The 21,742-nt window shown below is 49.0% G+C and overlaps 2 protein-coding genes across 18 annotated transcripts in view; both read right to left on the bottom strand.

Moving 5' to 3' along the window:
- The window catches only part of PHLDB1 (pleckstrin homology like domain family B member 1), a 43,619-nt gene extending 37,445 nt beyond the window's left edge, over window positions 1–6,174 (bottom strand). For 12 of the 17 annotated variants that reach the window (XM_047690411.1, XM_047690414.1, XM_047690419.1 and 9 more), the window contains exon 1: window positions 487–567. In XM_047690411.1, coding sequence (XP_047546367.1) covers window positions 487–546 — 60 coding nt within the window. In that variant the 5' untranslated portion in view covers window positions 547–567. Of the gene's footprint in view, window positions 1–486; window positions 568–3,808; window positions 4,024–6,078 lie in introns of those variants that run through there. The other 5 variants (XM_047690415.1, XM_047690416.1, XM_047690418.1 and 2 more) reach the window with 2 other exon arrangements.
- Window positions 6,175–10,680: 4,506 nt separating this feature from the next.
- Window positions 10,681–21,742, bottom strand: part of ARCN1 (archain 1) — a 29,096-nt gene continuing 18,034 nt past the window's right edge. Inside the window, exons 6-10 of the mRNA XM_047692013.1 lie at window positions 21,474–21,639; window positions 18,308–18,455; window positions 17,696–17,804; window positions 15,048–15,252; window positions 10,681–12,431 (exon numbers count right to left, since the gene is read on the bottom strand). Coding sequence (XP_047547969.1) covers window positions 12,342–12,431; window positions 15,048–15,252; window positions 17,696–17,804; window positions 18,308–18,455; window positions 21,474–21,639 — 718 coding nt within the window. The 3' untranslated portion in view covers window positions 10,681–12,341. The remainder of the gene's footprint in view (window positions 12,432–15,047; window positions 15,253–17,695; window positions 17,805–18,307; window positions 18,456–21,473; window positions 21,640–21,742) is intronic.

The following is a 21,742-nucleotide window of genomic DNA, read 5'->3' as shown; positions in this document are numbered from 1 at the left end:
CTAGGCCACTAACTCGTCCCACTGGATTTCTCAAGCCTTGGCTTAACTGCCCCCTTTGTCTATTAAGACACAAAAAAGGAGAAAGTGAGAGGAGCAGGTGGGTGCTGGAGAGGAGAAGGGGCTGCTGCGGAGGAGGGCCAATGCAGACTTGTCCCTGTAGACTTGTCCGTGGCCATCCCCTTGGCCACTGCTTGCCTCCGTGAAACTGAATCACAGTGGAGGACAGAGCCTGGGATCCAGGAGAGAGACATAGCCCAGGGTCAGTCTGTAAACCGGCTCCTGACTTCCAAAGGGTATATTCTGGGTGAACCAATTAACCTGATTCAGATAACGCCTCAGCTGTTAATAGGCTTGGGACCTGGGGAAGGGTGGAGAGGAGCTGCTGCTCTCCCTGGGCTGGGGCCTTGGCTGGGGCCACGGGTGGGGAGAGGAGCCAAACCCACCCTCTCCAACAGCCCTCTTGCCCCTTGGCCTTGACCTGCTCACCTTTATCATTGCTTGGGTCTTGCATCCGGGGCCTCCCTGGTTCCTGTTAAGAGCGTCCATGGTCCTGGGGCTCCACGGCTCCTGGGGACACAGCAGAAGGCAGGTGTTGGCAGGGAGGCGGGGGTGGGGGTGGGGGAGAGAAAGGAATAGGGTCTACGGCCATGCTCCCAGGGGTGGGGGCGGTACCAGTCACCCTCATTCCCAGCAGGCTCATGCAGAAGAAAAAGTGGAGGCAGCTCAGAGGCAGACACCCAGCACACTGTCCTCACCCTTGCCACCATAAGCCAAAGACCCCTAGAGGCCCCGCCTGTATGTCTACGCTTTCTTGCCTCAGAAATCCAGGAGCTAGGCTTCTGCGGCAAAGGACGCTCAGACATCTGGAGCCAGAGGTAAGGTGGGGAAGATCTACCTCAGTAAGGGAAGCTGGGGTCCAAGAACTCCCCAGGGGACACTGGTAGCCAGAGACACCCCCCCAGGTGGGTGGTAGAGCTGAGGCACCCCCCCACCACGGCCATCTCCTGCCTCTCCCTTTGTCTCTTTTCCCCAGGGGTCTCCACAGGGTGTCTGCTTAAAGGAGACAGCACAGGAAGAACTCAGGCACTCCTGCCTTCTGTATGTCTCAACTCCTACGCCTTCTCTTCCCCAGAAAGCAGTCTCACCCCCAGACAATCAGCGAAAAACCCCTCAGTGGTGACTAATAACAGTACAGTTTTCTAGGTTCTTCATCTGATCTGGTGTGGTAGGAAGCTTAGGTCTTTAGAACCAAGGGTAAAATAGATTCAAGAGCCAGAACTGAAGCTCTTTCCACGCATCCCTTTCTCCCTCCCTCACGGTTTTGGTACCTTTGGGTACGAATGTGGGCCTGTGTGCCCGTCCCTTGATCATCTTGTTAAGGTGACAAGCTTCCCATTTGCTGCGGACATAAGGCTGGGGAAAACTGAGAGTGGCTCCAGGTGGGAGGGAGACCCAAGAAGGTCCAACCCTGGACCATGGCCTAGTGACTTAGGAAGTGGGGGCAGGAGCCAGCATTCCAAGGAGAGCCTAACCCCAGCTGTGGGGCCCAAAGGCCTCAGCCTTAGAGAGTTACTAATTTTACCCTCCCAGCTTCCACCCTTCCGGACCTAGACGACATCATGTCCGTCACTGTGTCCACCCAAGCTGGCGGAAAAAAAACCGGAATTCGGCCTGGGGCCCACCCCAGCTCCGCCTGGGAAGAGGGAAGGCAAAGGCAGTTAACCTACACCAAGTTTCAAGCTGGCCCGGCACCTCCCCAGGAGATCTGGCTGTGGAGAAGAATTTCCAGGGTTAGAGCCTGCCTGCTGTCCTGTTTCCTTACACTTGGGGAAAGCCCTCAGCATTCTCCGAGGAAAGGGAGGTGAGAGAGTGGGTTGGGAATGGGGAGTTTACATAAAAGAGGGAGTAAGAAAAGAAAACAAAAAAATAATGGGGAAAGAAACAGCATCACCATTTAGTGGAAAGAGATTTAGGCTGGAATGCAATAGCCTTAAATTCTCACCCTGACTTTATTATTTATTAGCTGCAGGATCTTGGACAAGTTACTTAAATTCTCTGAGTGTCAAGTCATTCTTTATAAAAGTGGAATAGTGACTTTTTCACAAAAGATTGTCTGGATTAGTGCTTGCCTGTGGCTAAGGGTAGGATGGAGAGTGACTATAAATGAGCACAAGATTTCTTTTTGGGGTGAGGGAATTGTTCTCAAACAAAACTGTAAATATACTCTAAAAAATCACTGAATGTGCACTTTAATTAAGTGAATTTTATGATATATATGTTATACCTCAATAAGACTGGTGTTTTTTTTTTAAGATTTTATTTGTTTATTTGACAGAGATTACAAGTAGGCAGAGAGGCAGGCAGAGAGAGAGGGAAACCAGTTCCCCGCTGAGCAGAGAGCCCCATGCGGGACTCAATCCCAGGACCCTGAGATCATGACCTGAACCAAAGGCAGAGAGGCTTAACCCACAGAGCCACCCAGGTGTCCTATTTTTTTTTTAAAGATTTTATTTACTTGAGAGAGAGAGTGCAAGTGAAAGCACAAGTGGGGTGTGGGGGAGGGAAAGGGAGAAGCAGACTCCCCACCAAGCAGGGAGCCCAAGGCAGGGCTTGATCCCGGAAGGGGAGGGTCACAACCCCAGCAGAAGGCAGACACCTAACCAACCGAGCCACCCAGGTGCCCCAATAAAACTGTTCCTTTTCTTTTCTTTAAGATTAGAGAGTCAGCTCTTATATTAAATGACATTGTGTGAAGCACAAAGCACCGTAAACATGCCAGTTATGAGTATGGGTTTCAAGATCTAGAACAAGTCGCTTCACCATTTTCTATCAAATTCGTCACCATTACCCTGTTCATTTATTTACACCAAAGAATTTCAAGCGGAGATAAAGATTGTAAAGGAACAAGGTTGATGGGGAACAAGACTGATGCGAGGAGAGGAGGAAATAATAATGTGAAGGAGAGGGGGAGACCAGGAGGGGCGTGTGGGGAGAGACGGAGAAGATCGGGAAAGATGTAGAAATCAGCATGTTCGAGGCCGTGGCCCCAGCTCAGGAACCTAACCCAGGTGAAGCGGAAAGCTACACCAGACCGACGCGTCCCACTCGCACCCGGGCGGCGCTTTGACAAAGGGGCTGTCCCGCGGCCACCTGGGGGCGCGCTCTCCTCGGACCCCAGCCGGGGCAGGGCTAGCGAAGCGGCGCTGAGCCCGGGCGCACCCAGCCGCCAACCCGCTTCTGTGGACATGGCTACCCACCACCTCCGGCAGTAATTACCCACTCGGAGCGCCCCGCCCGGCCCCGCTGCCAAAAAAAGGCCCCTGCGGCGCAAGGCCGGCTCCCGGGAAGGAGGGACGCGAGGGAGGCGCCGCGGTCAGCCCCGGCTCTCCGGAGCCCTCCCGCACCTCCTGGGGACAGGGCGGCGGAGGCCTGGGAGATGGGAGCCGCTGTGCAACAGGCGGGGACCCCGTGGCGGGCGAGGCCGGGGCTCCCGCGGGTGACCCCGCTAAGGCCCGGGCCCTCCGGCCTCCTTGCCCGGGAGGGGACGCGTGGGCACCCAGGCCACGCGGGATCAGCCTGTCCCCAGACCTCTCCGCCTAGTAGGTGTCCAGAGTCACCGCTTGGGGTCTTGGCACCCGAACTAGGGTGAAGGTAGGCCCGAGGAAGGGCCGAAAAGGTCTGTAACCAGCAGGCGCTGGAGGAAGTCCAGGCTCCAAATCGGGCCCCTGGCCAGAGGTCCCAGGCGAGTCCCCGAGCGGTGCCCTGCTCCTGCGCTTCCCGGAGTCCGCGGGGCCGCTCCAGCCCTCACCTGTGGCCGGTGGGGCCAGCCGGACCCTCGCCCCAGGCGTCGCATGGCCGTGGCCGGAGGCCTGCGTGGCCGAGCTGGGACCCTCTCCGCCTGCCGCCGCCTTCGCTTTCCCGACGCACATCCGCCCTCAAGGAAGGGCGGCCGGCAGGGGAAGGAGTCGGGACGGGAAGGAAACTGAGGCTGTGAGCCCCGAGGGCGGGGGCCGGGGAAGGGCGTGGAAAGGCCGGGTGGAGAGAACTGGAGAAAGGGGGATATGAGGGCTCAGCGGCGGGACCAGGTGGGTAAGGGGAGACGCAGGTATGGAGGGGCTGGATGGAAGACGGAGACTGAGGGATAGAGAGAAAATGAGAGCTGGGGAGATTGTCAGGAGGGGAAGAAGGTGGGGAAACTCTCCGCGGGACTCAGAGCTAGGTGGAGACGGAGGGACAGAGAGGCGGAGGGCCTGGGGGACAAAGAAGGGGATGGCGAGACTGAGAACACGGAGGTCTTCGAGTAAAGGGGACGACGGCCAAGGGCAGCCCTAGAAGGTACAGAGGGCAGTGGAGGGGGAAACGGAGGGACGGGGAGCCAGGGGAAGGGAGGAGCAGGAGGGCTGAGGGCAGCCGCGGCCCTGAAGTTGGGGCGGGACCGCAGGTGGGCGGCAGAGGCTCCAGAGGGCAGAGCCAGGGAGAGGCGGGAGTGTAGAGTGGGGCTCCGGTTCTCCAGGGGGAGAGAAGGGGGTGCTGGCGAACGCCCCTCTCCGAGGTTGCGGGCGGGGTGGAACTGCCGCCGGGGCGCGGCTCCTCGCTGGCCCGGAGCCTGTGCTGCCTAGGGCCGCCAGGTGGGACAAGGCCGCAGTGTTGGGTCGCCCCGCCCGCCGCGCACGCGGGACAAGCGGCCTTTCTTTGGCCGGGCGGGGAGAAGGAGCCGCTTGTTTACGCGGCCGGGGAAAGGGGCGGCCGCTCCGACACCGCCCGCTCCCCGCGGGGCAGCTGCGGGAAGGGGGGCCCGAGGGTGCACGGGAGGTGCGAGTGTGAGCGGCAGCGGACGGGAACTGCGTGAGCGCGGCGGGCCCCGCGTGCGAGCGCCGGCTTCGGGGTGCCGGGAGCGCAGCGCGTGCGGACTGCGGGCGGAGGTCCCGGCGTGCTGGAGGCTGCCCCACACGCGACGGCGGCCGAGACCCGGGCTGCGCGCGCGGCAGGAGGGCGCGCGCGTGGGTGACACGGGGTGGGGCGCGGTGCGTGTCCGCTGCGTGGGATGCCTGACGTGGTGGGGAGCTTGTATTTGTGTGCGAGCGGTCGGATGAGTCAGCCCGGGAGCCTCCGGGACGGTTGAGCTAACGGGACCAGAATGCAGCCCCGCCCCGGCTCCCTGGGTCCCCCGCCGGGCCGCGCGGTCACCCGCCTGTCCAGGCCCCCGCTCATCCCAGCCCCCGCGGAAGCGTCGGCGGGCGCCTCGGCAACCCCGCGCGGGGCGGCCCCTCTCCGGCCCCGCCACCCCCGGCCCCCAGTCCCCGGCCCGCCCGCACTTCCCCATCCCGGAGGAACCCGGATGGCTGGCTCAGCCCCCGCCTCGGGGAACTCCGCTAGGAATAAGAATCCGGACCCTACGGGCGTGGCAAGAGCCTGGGGCTCCCTCTCCTAAGCGTGCCCCGTCCGGCCTCCCGGACCCCTAAAGATGCGGGGTCTCGGAGGAGAGCTGGGGAGACCCGGGACGTGCCTCCCGTCACCTAAACACACCCAGGAGTGTCTCCCGGATTCCCACCGCCTCCGGGCTGGACTCCACACACATTCCTCGTCCATAGAGGCGGCCTGGCCGGGGCAGGAGCGGAGTTGGCCCAGGAGGGCCCCCTCGCCCGGTGCAGGGCTCTCTGCCTGCAGTCGGCCAGAGAGTGGGAGGCGTGCGGCGCGGGCGGACGAGACTCCGCCAGTATCCTCCCGGCCGGCCATCTGGGTGCCTGCAGGACAGTCTGGATGGGGCAAGGACCAGCGTCCCTCCCGGGGAGGAGCGCGAGGGCCCCCTCTGGCGGCTGCGCGGACAGAGGCTCCGGAGGGCAAAAGCAAGCAGCTGGCAAAAAAGCCGCGGAGCCGGCTCCCCACAAAGCCCCTTTCTATCGCCCCCCACCCCACCGCACACACCTGAGGCGCCCCCTCCTCCCACACGGTTTCTTCTGGGCCCTCCAGCCCAAAGCTGATCTGAGGGCTCCCGCCAGGCCCTGGGACTTCCCCTTATCCAGTCCCAGCAGCGCAGCCAGCGAGACCCACGGGCCTAGTGGTAGAGAGCGTCCTTACCTCGCGCGGGGAGAGGGGGACACCGGTTCCCTCGCCTTGCTCGGCCGCCGCGGCCTCGGGCTCTGGAGGACACTGTTGCTTTTCCCTGGGAGCCCGCTGAGTGGGAGGAGAGCGAGAAGGTCCCGCCCCCAGTCCCCGCCCCCGTCCCGTCCTGCCAGGCTAGCCAAAGACGCCCTTGTGGAACTGGAGCCCAAGGTCCCCCCACCCACCCTTTCCCATAGCAGCACCTCCCTCCAAGGCCCCCCCACCCCCCGCCTGCACAGCGCCCGCTTTGTTCCTCTCTGCAGCTGGGCTCTCCACTACCATCAACACACGCACACCCCTCCTCCCTCCTGCCCTCCCCTTCCGACTCCCCTAGACCACCCTCCACCCCTAGGCCTTAAGGCTCTTCTGAAAGGGTGTTTTCTCACTCTCTCCCCCTGCACGCTCCGTTTTTTAAAACCTTAGGTGCCTGAGTCCTCGGTAGCTCCCAGTGAACCTCATGGTCATAGAGCCTTCCAACATGGTCTCAGTATCTCCAGAAAATATCTGCTGAAGGTACCCAGGTACACCCTCTCGTGCTCACCTCCAAGCCCTGCCATGAAGAGCTGTAAATGGGGTTGATAACCCTCCACATCCAGCTTCACAGACTTTTCTGAGAGGTGGAAGACATGTTAAAGTGCCATGGAAAGTGTAAAGCACAGAAACCTGAACTGAATCAGCATCTTGCCCCCATCCATGTAGGTCCATCTGACTACCACCTGCTGACTTACAACTGGGGCGAGGCAAGCTATAGGCAGACAACTGGGCACACCATCCTAGAGCAATTTGGGTCTCTGTAGGAGTAGGGGGTTAATATGGAAGAAAAGGAGGGACTCAGGGCACCTGGGTGGCTCAGTCATTAATTGTCTGCCTTTGGCTCAGGTCATGATCTCAGGGTCCTGGGATGGGGAAGCCTGCTTCTCCCTCTCCCACTCCCCCTGCTTGTGTTCCCTCTCTTGCTGTGTCTCTGTCAAATAAATAAATAAAATCTTTAAAAATAAAGAAAGAGAGAGAAGAAAGAAACAAAGAGAGAGAGAGAGAGAGAGAGAGAGAAGGAAAGAGAGAGAAGGAGGGACTAAAAACCTAAGAGGAGTCTAGAAACTTAGCCTGGTTGAGGTCATTCTTCATCTCAACCCCCACCCCGAAATTCAGCTGACAGTGGATCCTTACCTTGCAAAGCCAGCTCTTGCCCCAGGAGACTGACTGGGGAGACCCTAGGGAGCTGACCTCAGCTAGGCTAGACCTCTTCAACCTGCCCTCAAGGGAAGCCCGAGACTCCTCCTCGCTGAATGAGGGAGGAGGCTTCTAGCTGGGGCAGAGAGCAGAAAATAATTTGCCCTCTTTGGGATGAACATATCTTGTTCTGATTCAGTGACTTCAGTTTGTGCCCTCTTTCCCTAACCCTGGAACAGCAGGAGGCTGAACTGCATTGGTCTTTGGTCACTCATTGACAGGGCCAGCATTAGCAGGGGGGCCCCCCACTGCTGGAGGCTGGGACTGACTGGAGCCAGGCAGTGGACAGGAGGGGGAGGGGAAAGACACTTTGCACTTACCAGCTGTGGCTAACAGAGGTCAAACAAGCAAGGTTCCAGCAGGCGTCGTGGGTACCAGGAAGCCTCAGAATTTGGGGGATGGGGAGGAAGCCTCTTATTCTTCCTCTCTTCATACTGTTTGAAGCTCATGAAAGTGTTTTGACTCTGGCCACCTTTCATGAGACAGATCACAACAGTAAGTTTCAGACTATTCTGGTAAAAGAAAAAGAAACAAAACCCAAACTATTGTATCCTAGATGCCAAGACCCAGCATCTGAGGGAAGGGGCTCTGATTGGGGTACCTCAGTCTTTTCACGTAACTGTTTCACAACTCCCGGATCTTCTTTACCATTTCGGTCGGGAGGAATTTCAGGGAAGGATGGAGCCTGCCACAAGGCAGCTGATGCTGAGGAAGGGGGTGAAACAGCACCCACCTTCTCTGTCCTCCCACTCAGGGACCAGCTAACCCCAACGCTCTGTGCAATGTGTCCTCCTGCTGGGTTGAGGCCCTATGTTCCCACAGTTAGAGCACTCAGGGGACCGGGGACCTACCGCCCCACCCTCCACCCCCACCCGCTGCACATCTGGAGCCCATCAAAAAACTCAGTGCTCTCTCACAATTACGCAAGAGGTCGAGCAGCTGGGAGCTCAGGAAAGGGGGAGGAAGAGAGAAGAAAGCAGAAAACAGCTTTCCAAGCATGCTTCAGACTTTCCGAAGTGGAAGCAGCGGGGAGAGGGCAAAGGCTGGGTGTGGAAGGAAGAGTGGGTTTGCAAAGGCTCTGCACTTGGCTATGAATGTCAGGAGTCTATTTCCACATCCCTCCTGCCTTCGCCTAGACCCTCTTCCCACCTCTGTCCCTCCTCTCGCACCACGCTCCCTCCAGCCCCAGGAGGCGGCAGCTGTTGCTGGTTACAGCAGGCCAACCCTGTAGAGTCACATCTTCTCAAGTTCTCCTTTCTGGCCTCTCTGGGTCCTGAAGTCAGGCAGCATTGGTGTTGATGCGGTGACAGCAATGACGCCAAGTGACTCCTCCCTGCCTCAGACTTGGGGAAAAGTTCAAACCTTTCTTCAGCAGGAGGTCTCTCCTAAAAATTGCACAATCCATGCTTAGGCCCAAAGCTGAGAGACACGGGAGCTGAGTGGGCAGTTTGGGTCATGGGGGAAGACTGTCTCATCTACATCCGTGTAGGCTCAGGACCTTCCTATGAGCTGAATAGAACAAGCACTGATTTGGGCAAAAGAATGGGAAACAAGACCCATTTCCACTTCCCTCATTGCCTTGACATTGTAATGCCTCTTTTTCAACTAGCCCGTTTGGTTAGCAACCTGATCACACCGAGTTCGATTATGGGAGCTTTTGAGAATTGGACTAAGCCCTAATTAACCATTTAGCCCCTGCCCTATGAGCAGCAAGGCAAAAAAATGTGTCTGTGGGAGGTGGGGGGGGTGAGAAGTGACCCGAGCTCCTGAAAACTTGGATTGCCTGACCTCGTGTCTGAGTGGGCAGAAGCTTAGTTTGGAAGGGTACAGTCTTCCTAAGGTCTAGCGCCACGTAAACCCCGAACTCCCGAGGGTAATACGGGAGACAGACACTTGGGGGGAGGCTTTCTAACCTTGGGTAAGAGCAACGTACAGCACGCAATTGCTGTGGAGCTTCTAGGACTTTCAAAGCTCTGTAGCGGCAAACAGATTTACCAAAGGGGGCATCGGGGGAGGGAATGGAGGGAGAGGATGGTTGCAATGAGATGTGCATAGTAAAGGGGAGTTAATTCGGAGTTTTTACTTTCTTTTGAGAGATTCCTCTGAAGCCTACAAGGCAGACCCCTCCCTATTCCTCACCCTCACTAAGACCAGCTGTGGTTGGTCTGGTCTACCTGAGGCGAAAAGATTTTGTAAGCAGATTCAGCCATTGCTTCTAGTTAGACTTTCATCTTCTTGAGGATAGGGGCTTTTTCTATTTTTCTGTCTTCCTCCAATGAGCCCGACTAGATCTGAACATTTTTAAAAAGCTACTCTGTATCAACCCTAGAAATCTCTCAGGCGCTACTCAGTGTGAACAACTTCCCATTAATTGGAGGGCAAAGCTTCCCGAGTCCCAGATGCACCGGCTGATAGATCCAGGGGTTAGAAACTACTGTGGGTAGATGAATTACAGATCTTTTTAAAAAGGAATTCCTGACCACAAGGTGTGTTCCCTACCTCCTCTGTGTGGAATTAATTCAAAGCAGGAAGTACAAACCTCCTACATTAAACAGAATGCTCAGTCAGATCTAATTATTTTGTTAGTCTCCCTCACAGGAGGCCAACAAGAAGTCCACCGGACGCGGTGGTGGGACTTAGCTACCAGTCAGGGCCGTCGCTCCGCCCTGGTAAGCTTCCCTGGGCTAAGGTTACATTGTCAGAGAGCCATGCCACACTGCAGCGACAGGGACCGGAGACTTTATTTCTCTTAAGGAAAAAAAAAAAATTCACTCTTGGCTTTCACCATGGCGATAAAAACTTCATCATTCCCACTCATTATTCACTACAGAGAGTAATTTGTCTTCCAAAAAATCTGTTGACAGTCAATAGTTCTTTTAAGTTAAATAAAAACAAAGTTAGGATGAAATCTTCCCTGAGGGAATTAGCAAAACTCCCCAAGCATCTATCCCCCCCACCACGGGATCACTTACTTCTTATCACCATTGCTCTAATGGGGAAGAGAATGCTCTGAGAGATCACCGATCATTGTTATTCTTTAACAGATGAAGCCTCATGTTTCCGACTCTACAAATATCCCTGACAAAATTAAAACCCAAAGTCCCTAAGTAGCATCAACCTCAGAAGCTCCACGGACCGGAGCACACGTGTGTACGCATGTGCGTGCTCAGAGAACACACGCAGAGGCATCATGCCTGTAATGTAGGGGAAGGCAGCGAGTACTCTCGGATAGAGATTCTTTTCTCTTAAAAAAAACATATCATTAATTTTTAAACTTAGATCCCATTACATTATCTCGAATTAGCAAGGAGACATCAGAGGATGAGACAGTCAAGAATCTAATAAACATTCATTTTATAATACTCTTTATTTGATTAAAGAATTTTCCTTCTTTGTGTACACTGGAATGTTATATTCCCTATGTATTTTACAGGGTTACAAAACATCTCTCATTTTAAATATTACCCCAAAAGTAATTTCAGAAAAAAAAAATTGTGAAACTAAACAACTTTAAAAAAATCATATGGACAAGCAACTTTCAAACAAAACTGGATTAATAAGATCTCTTGCCTACTTAACTACATGACAGATTTCTTGTCCCAGTCCCCTTCCTCAAAAAAAAACCTCATGTGGAAACCAAGCCAGAGATAAGGATTCTTCCCTGATGCAGTTAAGGGAAAGGGAAAGGCCAGAAATTTCTTTGGCAAACAATTCCATCCATGGCCATCTGTGTGTGACTGCTTTGCTTCGAGGACAGTACACTCTTTGCAGGGGAGGCCCGATGTCATCCCAAGTGGGAGTGGTCCTCTCCAGCCAGCTGGAAGTGCAGCAGGTCATCTCGTCATCTGCCTCTCCCCCCTCCTGGGGCCGCAGCCTAGCAGTAGCCCCAGCAACCCTACCGAGTGCAATACTGAGTTAGAAAGCCAACGCTGGGCTGCCTGATGCAGCCTTCTCCATTGCACAAGTAATGGATGAGAGGGGACATGAGGACACTCATCAAAGAGGGCTCAAGGGACAAAAATGAAGGACTTCAGAGACAGGAAAAGACAGGAAAGGACTGAGAACACAGAGAAGAGCCAGGAAAAAGGAGGTGGTGAATTCAAGGACATGTGAATGGATTACAAAGACCATGAGTTTTTATGTTTTAGCTGAAGTACCCAGAGTGCAGAGAACCAGAAGCTTGGGTAGCACCAGCAGCAGACAGGATTACCTGCAGATGTGAAAGCCCTCACTGGACATAACGGGGCTGTGCCATCCAAAAGCTGCTTCTCAGTGGTCTTTACTACCGGCACAAGTGGGATTCACAGTACTGTTCTAAACTAGAGGACACAACTGGAAGGAAAATAACATGCAAAGGAATGGAGGGACGAGTAGACACAGGAAAAGGACAAAGTATACCCTTATCTGTTCACTTCTACACCTCATACCCCTTAAGCAGTTCACCTATATAGTCCAAAGATCGAGGATGGATTAGTTCAACCAGTTCCCAGGAGTGCCAAACAAATACAATGCTTATATACGATGATCCTAGCACTTGACTGAGGTACAGAAAGAGAAAAACTGAAGGTAAAGGAAAGGAGTATGAAAGATTAAAATTTGCAGAGAAAAAGAGAAAAAGAAAATTTGCAGAGAAAACTTTTTAAAAATGAAGTATGAAATGTAACCATATTTAGGGATTAAAACAAAGGAGCAACAATGAGGCAAAGGAAGAGAAGCTGTTTAACTGGGGGGCTTTCTCTGGAGAGCTTGCTTTCCTGCTGGCCAGTAAAATCTGCCAAAGAAATCAGCAGCCTTTCCCTTTATGTTTGTGTCTTTCTTTGCCAAAGAACGTCTCTGTGACACTTGAACACTGAGGGTGAGTTGAGGGTCCTTGCGCGCAGAGAATCGTGCATTGTACCAGAAAAAAAGGGTCTCCAATGGCTTGTAGATTTGGAAAAAACTCTTCAGCCACAGTTGGCTTCTTCTTTATTAATTTGAAAATTTTCTTTTCTGGTTCCCTCTTCTTGGTATTACAGGATTTCATACTTATCCACTAGGAAAGTGGTCTCTGTGGAAAACCTTACGGGGCTGTTTCCATCTACCTGGGTCACTTTGGTAACCTAGGGAAACAAACAAAGAGTGAGGTAAAGCAGCAGGAGAGTGAGTCTCCACGGTGCTGACTATATTCTCTGGACAGAACAAACTCCCTTACAGCAATATTAAAAATAACGCAAAAACACTAAAAAGTTCAATTCACAATTATGGCTTACAGCATCACTCTTCCCACCAACAGGATTAACTTACTTTCTAGGCAGAAAAGACAGCCGTTTGCATGAGATGTACAGTGCTATCAAGTAAAAGATCTAGAATGAGTGGCCACTACTCAGGTCCTGCCCCAAAGGAAAGTTCACAGACATTTAATTAGGCTGATCGATTAATATTTTGACCCAAAATGCAATATTCTGACTCTTCAACTTCATTTGCCTGATTTGCTCTCCAAGTCTCACTAAGGTGCCCTATCACACTTATTTCTAGACATGGCTGGATCCTTCTATGAGATCTTGTTTTCTCTTTTTCATTGCAAATGTCTAGTTCAACGAATTACCTGTAACACTAGTGCCTGTAATGGCATCAGTACAAGCTTGAACCACTGATTATATTTTCTAATGAGGTTTTCAGAGAGCCGTACTCTTTGAATTGTCCCAAACAGGAAAATGTACCCATTTCTATCTCATGTCTTGTACTCCCAATAATCATGGGCTTATGCCAATAACTGAGAGTGGAGAGAGAAGTGCTTTTTGGAATTACCCAACACAGGAAGGAAACTGTAATCTCCTAAGTACTTATAGGAGAAATAGAGGCCATCTGGGAAGACAAGATAGTGCCACAACCAGCAAATCAACAAGTCAGAGGGGAAAATGAAAACATAAATTGGGCCCTTGTAATGCAACTTCAAAAAACAAAGAGGAGCAATGAGTTAAAAATAATGATCTAAAGAAACAGTTCACAAATATCCATCACTTTGCTTATCTAAAGGACAAGGTCTGCAACAGAACTGGCTCATGATTTTCTGTATTCATGAAACTGCAACATAAATAATCCAAATACTGTTTTGGTGTTTTTTTTTTTTAAAGATCTTTATTTATTTATTTGACAGGCAAAGATCAGAAGTAGGCAGAGAGTCAGGCAGAGGGAGAGGGGGAAGCAGGCTCCCCGCTGAGCTGGGAGCCCGATGCGGGGCATGATCCCAGGACCCTGGGATCATGACCTGAGCCGAAGGCAGAGACTTTAACCCACTGAGCCACCCAGGCGCCCCTATTATGAGTTTTTTAAAAAAGATTTTCTTTATTTATTTCAGAGAGAGTGCGCGCATGAGCGAGGAGGGGAGCAGAGGGAGGGGGAAAAGCAGACTTCATGCTGATCATGGAAACTTGATCCCAGGACCGAAATCATGACTGGAGCTGAAACCAAGAGCTGGATGCTTAACTGGCTGAGCCACCCAGGTGCCCTGAATAGTCCAAATATTATATTCATTTGTACTAGAATCATTTTTGCAGGGAAGTAATTTTACCTTACAAATAAAAAACTTTCTTGGGGACGCCTGGTAGCTCAGGTTGTTGAGTATCTGCCTTCAGCTCAAGTCATGATCTCAGGGTCCTGGGATCAAGGCCCAGATCAGGCTCCCTGCTCAGTGGGGAGTCTGCTTCTCCCTCTCCCTCTGGCCCTCACCCCCGCTCGTGCTCTTTCTCTCCCTCTCTCTCTCAAATAAACAAATAAATCTTTAAAATAAATAAACAAATAACAAAATGAAACAAAACTTTCTTTCCATCCTTGGGTTCAAACCAAGCAACATATACAAGACATTACAAAACAAAGCGCAAACAAAAATTTAAAAATTAGGGCGCCTGGGTGGCTCAGTGGGTTAAGCTGCTGCCTTCGGCTCAGGTCATGATCCCAGGTCCTGGGTTCGAGCCCCACATCGGGCTTTCTGCTCAGCAGGGAGCCTACTTCCTCCTCTCTCTCTGCCTGCCTCTCTGCTTACTTGTGATTTCTCTCTGTCAAATAAATAAATAAAATCTTTTAAAAAAAATTTTAAAAATTAAAAAATAGGGGTGCCTGGATGGCTCAGATGATGATACCAGGGTCCCAGGATCGAGCCCCACATTGGGCTCCTTACTCCACGGGGAGAGCCTGTTTCTCCTTGTGCCTGCCACTCCCCTTGCTTGTGCACTCTCTGTCAAATAAATAAATAAAATAAGAAATAAATAAATAAAATTTAAAAATAAGAGGCATTATAAAACCATGGGTTGGCTGTTTTGGTAAATAGCTTTTAAAATGCATGAGATTATTTTTTAAAAATAGGCAACTAAGATATACAAATCTTGCACAATCCATAAATACTTTTATATGTATTCATATTCAATTTCTTTACCATGTCCAATCTAGAGAAGAAAACTGAGTTAAAGCAGGAGAGGAATTTGACTAAGATCACACAATGAAATTCAATAATGGAATCCACAGGGAATACCAGCTTTTCTGATTTTTTTTTCTTTTTTTTTTTAAAGAAAAAAAAAAAAGCTCTCAGCCCAACACAGGACTTGAACACATGACCTGAGGGTCAAGAGTCACATGCTTTATGGAATGAGCCAGGCAAGCACCCAGCTTTTCTAACCTTTGATGCCATTCTATTTACCTGGCATCCGTCCTACCATGTGCTCTTGATTAAAAGGGAATACCTGTATGTTGCAGTAGTTTCTTTTAGAGATGAAGGAGACTTGAACAGGGAAGAAGTCGTTGGGCTGCCCAGCAATGCTGAACTCGAGGCTGCCACTCTTATTTTTGGCATCAATCACTGGCAGGCACCACTCCAAGGTGTTCCGTCGGCTGTCGTGTCGATACTCGCCATCAATCTCCCCAATCACTGGGGCGCCCACCCCAGATCTGTCATGAGAAACGCCTGTGTCACCTTAGCTGTTCAAAGCTGGAAGAACTCTGCCAAGGAAAATCAGCCCTGAATTTCAGTATGTTCCTCAAATTCTGCCTAATTTTTTATGGCTCTAGAAAAAAAATGAGGCTCCCTAATAACTTCAAGGACCAAACAAAGTCCTAGCACCTTGGCCAAGGATCTCACTCACTGCCTTTACAGATACAGATACATGCAACCACAGTTAACTGGCAGAGAGATCCATGGGTGGCTCCAGCTTGTGGATTAGATCCAGACCTAGCAGGGGACTAAAACTGACAAATGTGTGAAGTGGGACATGTTTTCAAAAATTCTGCACCAAGGGTTTGTTGCCTTGTCAAGAAGGAATTTTACCATACTGCAGCTCTCTTTATTGGTGACCATGGGGGGAAACAGGTTGATAGTATCAGGGCAAAAAAAAAAATACATCATTATATGGTTAATTAAAATGGAGATGAATTTGGGCCTGTGAGAAGATGTCTTCAAAAGATTTTAGAATGTTTCAAAACCTGTAGATGACGCCAGTGGGTCTGATTTACAATCCAGTAAGTGGACTTTTTACATGATAAGTGAAAACACAATCAGCCCTGCCCAGTATGTGAACATGATGAGAAAAAGAGACACACAGCTGTCCTTCATCTGCTAGAGAACCAGGGCGGTAGGATGTACTCTGCACCCTCACATGTGGCTGACAGGCAGTGTCACCCACTCCTACACATTGCAAATTTATCTTTTCATTCACCAGTGCCACTCAGTGCTTGTATTAGGGGCAGAGTAAATAAGGAAGACAAAGAGAAGAATTTAACAACATGATCAGCTCTTCCCTTTCAATTCTATGGTCCCAATTGTACATATATTTCTTCTCTCTGCTGTTCTTCCGATTCCGATCTCTCAAATTTGATCAGTTCTAGACAACAGTTCTAGACAATAGGGTAAAATGTTGTGTAAGGAAGGGTCTCTTCTGGAGACTATTGCAAAAGTAGACTAAGACACAGGAAACCACCATAACCACAATTATAGGGTAGATGGAGAGGCCTAAAAATTGTGGAATCCTAAAAATAGCCTAGTAAAATAAATCTTGACAAAACAAAACCCGCACCTGTTAGCAATGCCCAAGCCCTACATTGGTTCAAGGCAGCCATCTATTGTTCCGAAAGAATAACCAAGCTGTGAAGAATAAGATAGTTACTCCAATCAAGGACAGATTGATAACAGAGCATATTTTTTAAAATGGAAAATTATGACGAAAAAACCAGACATGGCCGTGTAAATGGCTGAATTATCAACAGTGAAACAAAATGACAAATTAATATCATTTTCTCTGCAATAATAATTAAGCAATATAACAGTAAAGACACACTAAGAATACATTTATTGGGTGTTCATAATTACACCTTGTACTTAATCGTGGGAGGGGCAGGTGCTGAGAGGTGGAAGAAAGGAGCTGGATTCACTGGTGACATAATAACAGGGCCCAGTCACTGCAAGTGCTAGTGAGATAAACTTTAGGGAAAGAGTATTTCCAGATGATCCTAGAAAGTAGGCCATTTAATAAGCACACATTAAAAACTTAACTGGAACTAAAAAAAATAATAATAAAAAAATAAAAACTTATTAGAACTAATCCTCTGGGGGATGTTGGACATTTTCATTATCTTAAAAGTGGTAACAGTTTCACAGGTGTATACATGTCAAAACTTATCAAACTGTACAACTTAAATATGTGTAGTTTACTGTATGTCAGTTATACCAATAAAACTTAGAAAATTTATGAAAACTAATGTAAATATGTGCTCCAGCAAGAATCAATAGTTCCCTTGAAAACATATTCTCATCTTTAGCTGAAAGTTTAGTGAGCCAAGTGAAAGAGAAAAAATTCAGTCGACAGATTCAATTTCTCAGTTGCAAAACAAAACCAAGACTTTTTTTTTTTTGGACTGAGAAGTGGCTCCTCCTTCTGGAAGTCTTCATTACTACAAGAACAAACACAGGCCCAACATCTGGAAACACAGCTCTACTACAATGGGCTTTGAGTTGGTTTTAAAACCAGTAGACTCCATTCCTTTTAGTGTGTACAGATCAATACACTTTGACAAATGTATGTAACCTTATAAACACCATCACAGTCAAATCGCAGAACATTTCCCTGTCCTCGAAAGTTCTCTTGTGCCCTGTTGCAGTCAACTGCCTTCCCCTCCACCTCCTGGTTTCTGCTCCAAAAGAAAAACGTTGTCCCAATGTCATAGGAGCATATGGTACTGTGGACTTTTGTAACTGCTTTCTTCTACAACTGGACATTTTAAGAAGCAGATATCTTAGAATGGAAGGCCAACTAAGTGCTGCCTCCAAAACAAGTTCCAAAAGACTATTTCTATGAACTCAGTACAGGAAAAAAAAGATTATGTAGGGGATACCACTTACGGGAGCGGGATGGTGATAATCACGTCATTCAGTTCTAAATTATCTTCTTGTAACTCATATTCTATGTTGACATCACAGCCATTTCCACTTTCGGAGGGCCAGCAATTAACTGAGAAGAAAAGCAAAGCAGGAATACTCGAATATTAGAAAAAGAGTGGAGAATGGGGCGCCTGGGTGGCAGCTGCCTTCGGCTCAGGGCATGATCCAAGGTCCTGGGATCGAGCCCCGAGTCGGTTTCCCTGCTCAGCAGGAAGCGGCTTCTCCCTCTCCCACAGCCCTTGCTTGTGTTCCCTCTTCCCTGTGTCTCTCTCTGTCAAATAGATACATACAATCTTTAAAAAAAAAGGGGGGGAGAGAAAAGTTAAAATGGCAAATGAAAGCTGACAGCTAACTGCAGGCATAAACTATTATAAAAAACTTGCAAAATTAAAGCTATTAAAAAATGAAAACTTGTGATTAAAATACACAAAATGCAGCACTGAGCCCATTTTGAAAGAAAGACATTTCGTCAACAAGAATTTGGCTACAGCAATGAAGATAAGCATGCACAAGGCCAGGCTATTTCTGTTCTCAGTGCAGACCAGCTTAGTGGGACTGACCAGAAGCACTTACTTGTCAGTGGAATAAAGGATTCTTCTGTGGTTTGTAGCCTCCATTTTAGCACTCCTACGTCACTGTTGACTGGAAATGACTTCTCTGGATTCTTCAAGCCAATCAGAGATTCTGCAGTGAAAAGTTTTTTATCTACATTTGGATGGGTCTGAAATGAAAAGTAAAAGAAAAACTTCTGAGTTCAGACATGACAAGATAGGAAACAAACTCCCTCTGGTCCTACATGGTCCATAATCTAAACATCTAAAATAGAGGACCACGGGGCACCGGGCTGGCTCTGTTGACAGTGGAGCACGCAGCTGCTGATCTCAGGGTTCTTATTCAAGGTCTGTACTGGGTGTAGAGATGACTTAAAAATAAAATCCTGGGGGCTCCTGGGTGGCTCAGTGGGTTAAAGCCTCTGCCTTCGGCTCGGGTCGTGATCTCAGGGTCCTGGGATTGAGCCCCGCATCGGGCTCTCTGCTCTGCAGGGAGCCTGCTTCCTCCTCTCTCTCTCTCTGCCTGCCTCTCTGCCTACTTGTGATCTCTCTGTCAAATAAGTAGATAAAATCTTTTAAAAATAAATAAATAAAATCCTGGGGTGCCTGGGTGGCTCAGTGGGTTAAAGCCTCTGTCTTCAGCTCAGGTCATGATCCCAGGGTCCTGGGATCAAGCCCCACATTGGGCTCTCTGCTCAGCAAGGAGCCTGTTCCCCTCGCCCCCCCCGCCTACCTCTCTGCCTACTTGTGATCTCTCTCTGTCAAATAAATAAATTTAAAAATCTCAAAAAAAAAAAAATCCTTAAAAAAAAATAGAGTACCTAAAAGAATGTCAATTTCTTTTGATTTAAAGAGAGATGTCCCTTCTTTAAAGACTTTTAAAAAGATTTAAGACATTTTGAAAATAGGAACTGGGGGCACCAGAGTGGCTCAGTTCATTGAGTGGTTGACTCTTGATTTCAGCTCTGTTTATGATCTTGGGGTCACGGGATCAGGCCCTGCATCGGGCTCTGTGTTTGACAGGAGTCTGCTTGAGATTCTCTCTCTCCCTGTCCCTTGTCCCCACCCCCACCCTGAACTCTCACAAGTGCACTCTCTCTATATAAAATAAATAAATAAAATAAATCTTTTAGGGGCACCTGGATGGCTCAGTTGGTTAAGCATCCGCCTTCAGCTCAGGTCATGATCCCAGGGGCCTGGGACAAAGCTCCACATTGGGCTCCCTGCTCACACGAGCCTGTTTCTCTCTCTCCTACCCTCTAACTTGTGCTATATCAAATACATAAAATCTTTAAAAAAAATAAAATAAAATAAATAATCTTTAAAAAAATAGTAATTAAAAAAAGTAACTTCAACTCTAAGGTGTTTTGTTTGTAACTGAACAAGTTAATAATTTTGTAATTTAAAAAGCTGAAGACCTGTAACCAAGCCCTTTCTAAAAATACTTCATAGGAAGCAACATCCTGGTAGGGCCAAGCAAGCCAAGTAGAAGACAACTGATCAGATGCCTGGGTCACATAGCAGTCCTGGCCTTACAGTCAGAAGGCAGGAGAGGGAAAAGCTCTGTGGAAAGTTAGTTGCAATTCTGCGCACAGCAATAAATTGTTCAACGCAGGCCAACAAGATGGACTAATCTTTTAAAAAGAAGTCAGATTAAGAGAGAAAAGGGAGGGGCGCCCAGGTGGCTCAGTCACTTAAACGTCTGCTCATGTCATGATCCTGGAGTCCCAGGATCAAGACTAGTGATGGATCCCCACTCAGTGGGGAGTCTGCTTCTCCTTCTGTCCCTCACCCCACTTGTACCCTCTCTTTCTCTCTGATAAATAAAACCTTTAAAAAAAAAAAAAGAGAGAGAGAGACAGACAGACAGAAAAGGGAAAAGAAATAACTCCTGGACAGTAGCCTATATATACTTTAAGAGCCAGCAAAGCTGTTATCAAAACTATAAAGCAGTACTTCCAAAAGGCAACTTTGTGCTGATTATGGGGGAAAAACAGACAAAAATATATTCTTCCCTGAAAATGATCTGTTTTTGTGACAAGAAATACAAGATCAGCCGTTTAAATAAAATGTGACAAAACAACTGCAATGATACAAAGAAGCTTCATACATATCCAGGCAGAAGGACATACATATTTATTTTGTAAGGATTTTTATTAACTTTTCAAAAACACCACTAGATATTGCCCTTCAGGGGCGCCTGGGTGGCTCATTTGGTTAAGCTTCTGACATCAGCTCAGGTCATGATCTCAGGGTCCTGGGACTGAGACCCAAAGCATGCTCGGCACTCAACATGGAGTTTGCTTCTCTCCATCCTCCTGTGCCCCTCCCCCTGCTCTCACACGCACTCTCAGTAAATAAATAAATCTAAAAAACTTTGCGATTTTTAAAAAACTGTATTTCAAGCAATATCCTGAACTACTTTACTCTTTGCGTAACAGTAACAAAAAAGCATCTATCTGTATCTTTCTTAAAGAGTATGAAGTCATTAATTCAATTTCAAAATGACCTTTCATTTAATTCTACTATTAAAAGTGTATTATAATACAACTGTCAGTTGCTCTCAACCCACCTGGTAACAGATATACTGCCTCAAGGTATCCACTGTATATAATAAATTAACTTCTTTCCTAGGCATCTAGAATGGCACTAGCTACCTAAATTAATTTTCTGTGTTCTGTGGTTCACATGAGAAACTCCAGTTGAAAAACACTATGCTAGGCAAATAAACTGAAGTCGTTGTTTTTTGTTTTTGTTTTAATTTTATTTAGGGGCACCCAGGTAGCTCAGTGGTTAAGCCTCCCCCTTTGCCTCAGGTCATGATCTCAGGGTCCTGGGATCGAGCTTGCATTGGGCTCTCTGCTCAGTGGGGAGCCTGCTTCCCCTCTCTGCCTGCCTCTCCTCTTGTGATTTGTCAAATAAATAAAATCTTTAAAAAAAAAAAAAGATTTTATTTACTTATTTGAGAGACAGAGAGACAGAGAGACAGCAAGAAAGAGCACAGGTGGGGGGAAGGGCAGAAGGCGAAGGGGAAGCAGACTCCCTGCTGAGCAGGGAATCTGACACAGGGCTGGATCCCAGGGCTCTGAGATCATGACCCGGGCTGAAGGCAGACACTTATTAGCCCGAGCCACCCAGGCATCCCAGACAATCCGAAGTCTTAATACTTATCCACAGCCTCTACACACCTGTAGCTGCACCCCTTTCTTATCTTCATTTTCCACATGAAGACGAATTCGGCCAAATTTATCATCTGAGATCCTAAGCATAATCATGCCATGCAATTCCATATTCTGCAATCCTCCATCCCGTCCACAAGTCAGTGTGATCTTTTCCTCAATCTTCATGTGCACACTGTAGAGAAAAAGTAATAAATTTGTTCATAAAGGCAGAAACCAGAATTCCCTTTCTCCAGGGTTTAACAGTGATTAGCCATCAACAACTTATTTTAAGGTGC

Source organism: Lutra lutra, chromosome 10, assembly GCF_902655055.1.
Source record: "Lutra lutra chromosome 10, mLutLut1.2, whole genome shotgun sequence".
In the NCBI taxonomy this organism is placed as follows: Eukaryota; Metazoa; Chordata; class Mammalia; order Carnivora; family Mustelidae; genus Lutra; species Lutra lutra.
Note: the sequence above shows the minus strand (reverse complement) of the source record. Positions and strands in the feature narration are given on the sequence as shown.